This window comes from Triticum dicoccoides, chromosome 3B, assembly GCF_002162155.2.
Source record: "Triticum dicoccoides isolate Atlit2015 ecotype Zavitan chromosome 3B, WEW_v2.0, whole genome shotgun sequence".
In the NCBI taxonomy this organism is placed as follows: Eukaryota; Viridiplantae; Streptophyta; class Magnoliopsida; order Poales; family Poaceae; genus Triticum; species Triticum dicoccoides.
Window position 1 is genome coordinate 519924169 of NC_041385.1, and position 10527 is coordinate 519934695.

Consider the following 10527-nt stretch of genomic DNA (forward strand, 5'->3'; position numbering starts at 1 on the left):
TCCTTTCAGTAAGAGTATGGGATAAAACATTATCCATGGGTATATAAATAGGGAAATGTTAAACCCATCGGGTAGAGCGGGTACGGGTATGAGATCATATAACCCATACCCACATACCCATGTACCCATATATAATCTATATGAACTCAAAATTATCTCAGCACTTTGTGATGAATTTGTGAGCTCAAAATATATGACTAATGTGATGATGTTTTGATGTGTTGTTGTTTACAAGAAAGTGATGTTGTTTATTAAATATGTTGTTGTTTATGATGTCTTGTTGTTTAAAAGTGGGTGTTGTTGTTATAATCTATTGTTGATTATAAATTATAATTATATGTTGTATTTTATGACTATGAGTCGTTCAAACTGATGCTTTGCAAACATGGGTAATTTAACCCACGGGTATCCATCTACCCTGTCGGGTAACGGGTATGGGGGGGAAATGTACCCATTGACGGGTATGGGTAAGGGTGATGGGTAAGCTCAGAGTGGACAGGTAAGGGTACGGGGTGGCTCCAACCGTACCCAAACCATGCGGGTGCCATCCCTGGTGCCCCTTCGATAGCGACGCAGCGCGATCGGTGGTGGGAAGGCACGACCAGATCGACCTCTTGCACCGGCAGCCGCAGCCGCCCTCGTTTCTCTTGGTAAGGCTAATTAATGTGATTGAGCGATTAATGCTCATACGGACGGTTATTTGTTTCTTAATTAATGTGATTGAGTGATTTATGGTAAGGTTAATTAATTTAGATTTGATATTTAAAAATTGATCATGATTGATTCTTTCACATAAAGATATTACTAAATAGCTTGCTGCCAACATGGAAAGTTCTGATCCGTTCAGATTTTTTTTGTTGTGTGATAGGGTGACGCGAAACTAAACCGGTGAGATTGGGGAAGGGGACAAAAAAACCAGCGAAATAAAACGGTTGAAAATGATGGGACGAAAATAAACCGTGGATACTATTCTACCAACTCAGACATTAAGAGTAGAGAGGCTCATATAGCGACGAAGGTCGGGGAAGAAGCAAGTTGGGAAATGGCAGGGGAATTTCTAGGAAACATTTTACCAGGAGAATGATTCCCTGTTGGACTTATGTGGCCCTGTAATCGTTAAAAACATTGTTCTTCTTATTAGTATTATTTAAAGAGATTTTCACAAAAGGAAGTATTATTTAAAGAGATGAGGCAAAAAAAATGCCTCCGTTTTTTCTAAAAATACTTGTGCAATGTAAACACACCGGAACCGGAGGAAGCAGCTCCCCTGACATACATCACCTGCAGTTGTGGCACTGCCATGTGGGCCTGTTTTTCAATGAGCCCACCTGTCAGGGATGGAACGGCACCCTGCCGAACGGCAGAGGAGCCTCGTCCCCGGAACCAACGGTGATGTCACTGACCTTTAGAAATTGCGTTCGGTTTCCGAGTATTAGTCAAAGCGCACTAGGACAACGCCCAGCGTTATCCCCATCGTCGCAGCTGGGGCTCTATATATACCCACCCTCCTGCCAGATTATAAAGGTCGTGAAACAGAGCAAGCGAGAGCAAGAATATATCCATCCATACAGCAGCCAGCATAGGTTCCTTTCCTTTCGCCTTGAGGTCCTTCCGTTGCGTTCCAGAAACCAGAAACTTGCAAGCATGGGCAGATCTGCTGGAGCTTCTCAGGTCCTCCCGGCGCACCAGGAAGACGAGGACCTGTTCGAGACCTCGTCCTCCTTTTCCTGCAACTCCGACGACGACGAGGCCCGGTTTTCAGACGGCGAGGACCAGTTTGTGCCGGCTTCCCCGGTGCGGAGACTGAATTCCGATGGCGTCTACGATCTGTCGTCCATGAAGGCTGAGCTCTCTGCCAAGTAAGTCTCCGAGGAACTTACTAGCCTCCTTGATAAGTTCATCAACATATACTATATGTATGTATGTGCAGCAGCCAGCAGCAAAAGGGAGGTTTCCTGACCATGCTCTTCTTCTCTTTGCAGGAAAGGGCTGTCAAAATACTACGACGGCAAGTCCCAGTCGTTCGCGTGCATGTCCGAGGTGAGGTGCCTGGAGGATCTGCCCAAGAAGAACCCCTACAAGAAGATCAAGTCGTGCAGGAGCAACATCGATCTGGACGGTTACCAGACAGCTTGCCCCGTACCTGCTCCCAACACCAACAGCAAGGGAATTGCCAAGCAGAGCTCCGCGAGCTCCTGCGCGAATCTGATGATGGCGCGGACCAGCAGCGCCAACATGCTCTACAGGCCTCCCGCGATCCCTGTCAACAAGAGCGCGTGCCATCAGTAGGGCTCGCAGCCGAAAAAAATGTCTGTCCAGGGCTGGCTTCGCTTCTCTTCTTTGTTCATTGACCTTGAGGATTTTTCTTGGCGGGAGTATTAGCCTGTCAAATGTACTAAGAGGCTTTTGCTTCTCTGCTGTTCGGGGAGACATATTGTTCAGGAGGACATTGATTGATTCATCAGTGTGTAAATAGAGAGCGGCTGTATACCAAACATTTTCTTTCGATTAACAAAGATTATCTAAGATCCGAATTCTGAGCCACGGTACATGGTCTTTGATCATCCTGGTTATTTCTCAACATTACAAGGAGTACAAAGTAGCATGGCTAAAACAGACACCATTCTTGGGTACAAGAGATGGAAGAATGTTTTACTCCCTCCAATCCAGTCCAGTACTACAGTTGTACCAAGTGAACGACAAGTAATATGGATCATAGGGAGTACAGATATTCCCAGTGGAAAAAAGAATGGCGTGTCTTCACTGATTGCCAACCAAAGAATAGCTCTACCTAATGCTTCAAGTGTTAAAACTCTTGGCGGGTGCTGTGAACACAACCCTGAATAATCTTGGTGATAGATGTTTGAACAAAACTTGTTATTAGGCAACAACGCTGGGGGAAGACAATCCTGTCCCAGTGCGCCGTAGTAGTGTCAGCGGCTGTTAGAAAGCGTAGTCATAGATGGCCTGTGCAACTCCATCTTCGTCGTTGGTGGCACCGATTACATTTGCCACTGCTTTGGTCTTCTCGGCGCCATTTGCCAGAGCAACACCCAGTGATGCTAGCTGTAGCATTTCTATGTCATTTTCTCCATCTCCAATTGCCATTACCTTGCAGGAAAAGGTTACGAGTGAGAAATAATGCAAGCCTAGGTAGTATTGGTAGCCAAACAAAACTTAGAATTTCAAGGATTCAACGGAAGCTTAGGGGGAGTGTTATATATTCAATATGTGATTAAAAAAGGGAAATAATGATCAAGATTAGATTTGTAACTGAAGAAACTGAGAGAATAAAATGCAGCAACATTTGGCTTGCACCATGGAAGATGTAGTGGGGAACTAGACAACTTATACCTCGTCCGGGCTAATGCAAAGATGGTCCAGCAAAATCTTCACCCCGGTGCCCTTAGAAGTTGCAGGTGGTACAAGCTCAAGCATATCAGGCTGTGCCTGGAGAACACCAGCCCTTTCTTTTATCGCCTTTGTCCAGTATGGCCTCAATGTGGAAGAAACTCCCTCAGAAGTTCCAATGAACACTAGTTTCTGGACATGAAAATTATAGCATAGTCAAGCTATAACAGATCTTTAACATTGTCAAACTGCTAAATCTTTTCTTCTTCAAAAGATCCAGATAGTTTTATAAACTGATGAGCATGTGCTCCCTAGAGCCAAAATGGATTTTTGATGACTATGTCCATATATAAATGCCAGATGCAATAAAAAAACAGCAGCTTATTTGTTTCACCCATAAAAAGTGTGGGTGTGCTAAATAAATAGTTGATCTTTGACAAACTATTAGATCTTTGGCCGGCCGGCCACATGGACTTATTCATAATATTTATCAGAATGTGATTAAGAAAAAGTCATTAATCCTTATGCTGTAAGGTTTGAAGTGAAGGAACTAGGTAAGATGATTCATACAGAACTGATCTCAGACTTGTAATTGACACCAAAGATAGTAGTTTTTAAAACAAGCACAGCACCTGTATCTCAGCTGTTCCTAAAAGCTGGTCAATAGATGCCACTATTTCAGCCTGCAAGAAGAATCCCATGTAAACCAATAGGTATAGAAACATTTGGGATTCACAAAGAACGGATTAGTAAAATCCCATCATACCTTAGGTTCATGGTATACTTCATGGAGAGAATCAACCAATGGGTCCTTAAACATAGAAAAACACCGATCCTGGCTAAATGCTACTAATGGTACCTTGTGCTCCAAAGAATATAAGAATGCCTGCATGCAGCATGCCAATAAAGTGTCACTAATGTTGCAGATGTAGAAGCATTTGCTGAGGAGATAATTATCAGATGGGAATGGATGATCTCCAGTTGTAGCAAAACAAGTTGTTGCTTACCTCTCGGCATACTTCTTGGTTCAATGTATTTCTATAAATTTCTCTCCCTTCCAAACCATAAACCAACAGCCCCTACAATTGAAGAATTAACTTCATGAAAATGGTGACAACGCTCATGGGAATAATCAATTTTGCTCTTATTTACAGATGAGAACAATGGTTTATATTTTTGAAATACTATACTAACATAGAACAATCATAACTCGTTTGAAATAAATAAATCATAACTCGTTTGAAATAAATAAATCATAACTCGCTTTAATATACAGCATGCGAGGTAGCATCAAGTTAGACTAGCATATTACAGAAGTGAGTAAAAGAACAGAACCTCATGGTCTAATCAAATGATGCCATCAGCTTTTTATGGTCATATTTGGGCAAGCTTCTAATAAACATGTTTCCCGGCTAGCAACAAGGATATTGAGAGCACACTTCCTATTACAGGAACACGTGCATAGCCAGTTTTTGAACGCAGGAGGGTAAGAATGGTTGGCCTATTCCGAACCAAATTCAACACCATAACTTGATACTCCCTCCATCCGGAAATACTTGTCATCAAAATGAATAAAAGGGGATGTATCTAGATGTATTTTAGTTCTAGATACATCTCCTTTTGTTCATTTTGATGACAACTATTTTCGGACGGAGGGAGTACATGAGCCAAAAGGTAATTTATAACAAAGGGCATTTATGTCTTTGCTGGCTGGTTATGTCATTCTAATAAAGATTAGATGGGTATTTTGACTTGAACAACAAACACTAAAGACTCAAGCTTTCATCCATACACATCAATCCAAGATAATGACCTATCTCTGTTGACCACTGCACGAGGTCTAGCCAGAAGCTGGCAGCCATGACAGGTTCGCAGATCTCACATTTCACAGGCCTCAAATGTGGGTTTTGAGCAACTCTCATGACGTCAAATCGACTATAGTACCCTTTTTTATTGAACGCCCAAGTTTTAATTGCCACTACTGATCTAGACCAATTATAATAATCCAATAGCAGAATATGCTTTCACAAAGCAAGAAACTTCAAGTATGCTTGATTCCATGCAGATTTGGTTAGGGTGTCAATTTGGTTATGTAATAAGCAGAATGCATTCTACAGAACAGGCATGAGAACATACAAATATGCACCTCCATTGGCATGTATCTCTACCTAGCAGAATGCTAGCATGTGAACATGATTAGGATGAGTAAAGAAGCTGCATTTTCACTACTGCGTCAAGACAATTTCTTTCTTACAAGAGTATTTTCCATGGAAACATACTTTCCACCTACCTGAAGAAATATACCAGGCGAAGATTCTGAAACAATGCCATTTCTTCCAGATAAATCAACCATATTAAGAGCATCAATGGCAGCTGGGCGCGTCTGTTTCCAAAGTGAGCATGGATAGAAAACAATTATCAATTGAGTTTCTGATAAATATCACAATGCCAAACGGAAATAATCAGTAACGTAAGAGTGAACTTCTGAGCTCCATTAACTGTTTTAGTCGTGAAATATTCCATTCAAGACCATAGAAACAATGTAAATGAGAAGATTCATCCAAACACAAGTGTCTGTCCAGATGGGCAGCTTTTCGTAAGATTCTTGGTTAAGATTTAGATGTTTTTGTCTCGGTCCAGAAAAAAGATGTGGTATCGGTGGCAAAGCGGGTCCTGAGAGCATTAAAAACAGATTATGCAATGTTCATGGTGATTTTATTTACTTAACAGTCCCTGGTGTCCCCAGCAAGTGGTCAATGTTCTTCCATAGCTGCTTGTCCAGCAACTGACTTACTCAATACCCTGCTTGGTACAGTACAGTGACCTGTCTGCTCCTGCAAGACTCATTGACTCCATTCTTCGATGAGCTTCTTTCAAGCAAGTGTATAAGCCCTATGCTCTGGAGAATCTGTTCTACAGTGACCCACTTCTGGGGCAATCCCATGTTATAAAAACTATTATTTTTTCTGTGAGATTCTGTGAGATAACTTCTCACAATGTTTAAGTGTTCAACGCAATGTCATTAATCAGCTCCCAATTATCAAAACAATCAAATGGGATTTGAAACAACGGCGAACATTTGACTGTAAGATTTAGTGGGATACTAAACTTCATCACTGGTACATTCTGGTTCAGAAAAATATAACAGATACCCAAACTGGGCCTCAGCTAAGAGAGGGCCTCACTATCTCCAATCTCTAGAAAGATCAATCAATTTGGCATCTTGATAATCTAACATGTACTGAGACAATCTACTGTCTTAAATGGTACTACCTCCGTTCATAAATAAGTGATGTGGTTTTAGTTCAAATTTGAATCAAAACCACGTCACTTATTTATGAACGGAGGGAGTATATAATACTTCTCTTCTAGGAACAATTAGTCATTTGTCAAACAGCAAGGGAAAACTTGTAATACCTTTCCTGTGGCAATAACTATGTTTACTCCTCTTGACCTAGCTTCCTTTAGAGCTTCTGCATTCCTTGCTGTTACTTGACTTTTACTGTTGAGCAATGTACCTAGTCACACAAAAGAACACTATCAAAAACCATGTAAATATAATTAGATTCTAGAGTGAAAATATCAAATATGAGCAACAAGCAACGGATAAGGGATGTACCATCCATATCACAGAAGATATACTTGAATTTTGGTCTATAAAATCTTAGGCTGCCAGCTCTCTTTAGACTGTTCATTACTTGTCCTGTAAACATTCTTACACAGCAATAACCAGATTACATCATCATATGAGTGATATGCATTTCAAGACACGGATAACAAGGAGAGTAATTACGGATATGCCAAAAGAACATACCACCCAATGTTTCTGTGTGAGGCTTGCTCAAATCAGGAGCGTTCTTAGCAAGACCTTTCCATTTCCACCTTAGACTTTTTAAAATGAGCAGCTCCTCCTTCTCCATTTCCATTGCAGCCTCATCACTAATCTGACGGTCAAAACCCAGAAGACGTAACAGGCCACGAACCTAGTACAGAATAGAAGGAGATTATCATTTTATGCATAATAAATAATATTATGTGCAGCAATTAACATAAACCACTCCAAAGTTCAAACAGGGGGGCGGGGTCGTATAACAATCGCAAGGGAACATACCACTAGTGTCCGCAGTTCATCGAGAAGGGTATGACCTTTCGCCTCAGCTTGCCTTGCAGCTGTTTCCACCGATATTACTATATCACCCAACATAAGCTGCAATAAGAAAATACAGTGGGAGAGAGAGGTAAGGCTAAAGGTACAAACGGAAAGAAAGAAATCAAATGCTGATTTGTTCTTACAGTAGGAACATCCAGATCGGGAATGAACTGTGACACTGAGAGCATATCAGTAGCGCAGTCCTCGCCTCTCCATTCTTTGTTAAGATTCTGGATGAAGTTGTCGTTGCATAGCAGCACAGAAACCTCAACCTTTTCATACTTCCCAACGTCACTTATTGAAGTGTCTCGTGTTTTGTAGTTATACTCCAGAAGTCCATCTAGCGCAATTTTCATCGCCATAGGAACATTTAATTTCATGATTTCTATAACGTTCTGCATACACATTAAGGAAAACAAAGATCAACAAACACTCACCCAACCAATTGCAAATGTGAACAACTGAACATAATAAATCACCGTGAGGGAAATAAACTATCGAGAGAGAAAATCATCCCAGAACTCCAGTTGTACATAAGTGCAGTAGTGCACCTAGATTACCAGTAATAGAGCTCCCTGAACCACTAGGTGCTACTTTCTATTGGTAAATGGCAATCACGACCAGTTTGAAACGATACTACATGACTTCTATCACAATACCAACAGTCCAGAGTTTACAGGGGAGCAAATGAGTACCCTTTAGGCCTTGTTCAGTTCCACAGGGTTTCAAGGGGTTTGGAGCAGATTGGCAGGGATTAAATCCCCAGCTAGTCAAAATCCACATCAAACCCCTCCAATCCTCTCCAATCCCCTTGTGGTGGGGATTAACCGAACAAGGCCTTAGGGTATTCTCTGACCCTCTCTAGTACAACTAAATGAACTAAATTTTCAGAACTCACATCATTTTTGAAAATTTAGTTCATTTGCTTGAACTGAGGTGGGTCACAGGGTACACTGTACGCCACAAATTTGCATCCCTAAGAGTTTATATATCGTTTAGAAATATCAGAGTAACGCTTGATGATACATCATCCGAGTAGTGCTGCACACAATACAACTTTTGCCATCATTTTCATCTGAATTTCCTATGACGCTTTTTAAAGCAGTAGTAGCTAGCCGCGACACAGCGAGGTTTGACTAAATGGAATGTGTACCAGCACTTCGACGTCGTCGGGCAAATCATCCTCGACGCTGATGCGGGCGCAGAGCTCTATCTCGCTCTCCTTGGGCGGGGGCGGGGGAGTAGGGTCCTGCGGCGGCTCTCGCTTCGCCGCCGCCTGCCCGCGCCGCGCCCTTCGGAAGCCGCGTATGCCAGCGAGGAATCCAGCGAAAGGCTGCGCGAAGCGGGAGGGCTCGGGGGTGGGTGTGAACCCCCGCCAGGAGAGCAGGGAGGCCGTGGACGCCGCCGCAGGGAGGAGAGGCGTGGAGCTGAGCAGCGCCGCGCCGCGGAGGGGCGGGGAGAGATGGAGGTGCGAGCGCGAGGCGAACGGAAGGGCCCGCGATACGATGCGCGCCATGGTCGCGCTCGCGCGGCGGCCGGCGGCGGAGAGATGGAAGACGAGCCGAAAGGGAGGGGTTTTGTGGTTTCCTTCGTTGGTTTTAGTTTGGCTCGTCCGCTTTGTACTACAAGTAGGTTGTAATTGAACAACACCCCCCCCCCCAAAAAAAAGTAGGTTGTAATTGCATTTTCGCACCTTGCTGCATGTAGTAGAAGTTTGTGCCTTTGTGGAAGATGTTTTTTTTTCTAGGCGAAAATGAGTTTATTTCAAAATTATAGGGTTACAGCCGAGAGGTAGAAGTTCATCAATACAAGGTGGCCCTCTCTGCAGTCATACAACAATGCTACACTCGGTTCAACTGTATAACGCGTGTCAATCTGTTACCCTATTTTGCTCCTGTCTAATCTTGTGTGGAATAACTCTAGTCCAACATCAACGATTTAATCTTAGCAACCAGGTGTTCATAGGTTGAGCGAGCTGAGCAGTGCCATATAATGTCGGCAAAGTCTTTGAAGAGTTTAACTGAACGATGCAAAGTATTGCAGAACCAACACCATGCCTTGCATCAATGCGTGAATGTCCGCTTCAAGCGCATCATTACGGTGGAATAAGAATGGTAAGCTACGAAATAATACTACAGTCGTGTCTCCTCGGGATCATACCCGGTGTCGCTATCCCATCCTACACATGGAAGGTGTCGTCCACTAACACGGCAACCTAGTTCATTAGTTGTGGGGCCGCGATAGAGGGGGAACCAAAATCTTTGACTCCGGTCCCCTAGTGAACTCATCAACGGGCATCTTCCCTTTTCTTTTTTAACAACCGTGGGGGGATGTCGGATTTCGGGCTCCGCAGACCTAAGAAGGGTTCGAACTCAGGGGCGTGCGCGAAGAACTCAACCTCTCAAGCCGATCGACTCGCTGCTCTCACGACCTAGCTCGATGAACAGGAAGGAAAAGGACACGGCAGTTTACCCAGGTCCGGGCCACCTTGCGGTGTAAAAAACTACTCCTGCTTTGTGGTGGATTAGCCTCACGGGGGCTGAGGATAAACTAGTACAAGGGGAAGAACAACCTCACGAGGCTTGTTCTTGTGATGAGCTCTTGGGGTTTTGTCTCTCAAGGGCTCGATGATCGATCCTTCGATCCCCTTTCTACGGTGGTGGCTAGGCTATATTTGTAGTGGCTCTGGTCCTCTTCGCCAAAACTTAGGCGGGAAAGGATCCCACAACGGCCAATTTTGAAAGGGGACAAGTAGTACACTTGATCCTGACGAAAGGTGGTCTTCGCCTGCAAAGCTTCTGATCATGACGTCGTGGTGGGCTCGACGATGACATCCATCCTACCGTTTTGGCGGCCCTGGTCTCGTTGCACGTAAACGACAACCTTTGGTTGATTCCTTGGGACTCCGCACCTACGCTTGCCTCCTTTGCACCAAAGAGGAAACCTGCCGCTCTGCGCTCGCTGGCGCGCGCCTGGCCTTGGTCGTCATGGCTGATGTCATTTCAGCCTCATGAGGCGAGGGCTTG

The 10527-nt window shown here is 43.6% G+C and overlaps 2 protein-coding genes across 2 annotated transcripts; one reads left to right on the top strand and one right to left on the bottom strand.

Moving 5' to 3' along the window:
- The first annotated feature begins 1520 nt into the window (after window positions 1-1520).
- LOC119276860 lies at window positions 1521-2530 on the top strand. The gene is made up of 2 exons (XM_037558032.1): window positions 1521-1859; window positions 1983-2530. Exons 1-2 carry the CDS (start codon window positions 1645-1647, stop codon window positions 2287-2289), a joined length of 522 nt encoding a protein of 173 aa, XP_037413929.1. The 5' UTR covers window positions 1521-1644; the 3' UTR covers window positions 2290-2530.
- A 21-nt stretch (window positions 2531-2551) lies between these two features.
- On the bottom strand, window positions 2552-9086 carry LOC119276859 (endoribonuclease YBEY, chloroplastic-like). The gene is made up of 12 exons (XM_037558030.1): window positions 8655-9086; window positions 7645-7896; window positions 7463-7558; window positions 7166-7334; window positions 6971-7054; window positions 6769-6869; window positions 5642-5734; window positions 4359-4430; window positions 4118-4237; window positions 3984-4034; window positions 3355-3543; window positions 2552-3111 (listed from the first exon to the last, which is right to left on the bottom strand). The coding sequence occupies exons 1-12, from the start codon at window positions 9015-9017 to the stop codon at window positions 2944-2946; spliced, it is 1758 nt and encodes a 585-aa protein (XP_037413927.1). The 5' UTR covers window positions 9018-9086; the 3' UTR covers window positions 2552-2943.
- Between the last annotated feature and the right edge of the window lie 1441 nt (window positions 9087-10527).

Excerpts from the sequence above, each read along its gene's own strand:
- LOC119276859 (XM_037558030.1), bottom strand. The coding sequence starts at position 9,017 with ATGGCGCGCATCGTATCGCGGGCCCTTCCGTTCGCCTCGCGCTCGCAC. Across the intron at positions 7,897-8,654 it reads CCGACGACGTCGAAGTGCTG|AACGTTATAGAAATCATGAA; the intron begins GTACACATTCCA and ends ATGTGTATGCAG. Across the intron at positions 5,735-6,768 it reads TAGTTATTGCCACAGGAAAG|ACGCGCCCAGCTGCCATTGA; the intron begins GTATTACAAGTT and ends CTTTGGAAACAG.
- LOC119276860 (XM_037558032.1), top strand. The coding sequence starts at position 1,645 with ATGGGCAGATCTGCTGGAGCTTCTCAGGTCCTCCCGGCGCACCAGGAA. Across the intron at positions 1,860-1,982 it reads AAGGCTGAGCTCTCTGCCAA|GAAAGGGCTGTCAAAATACT; the intron begins GTAAGTCTCCGA and ends TTCTCTTTGCAG.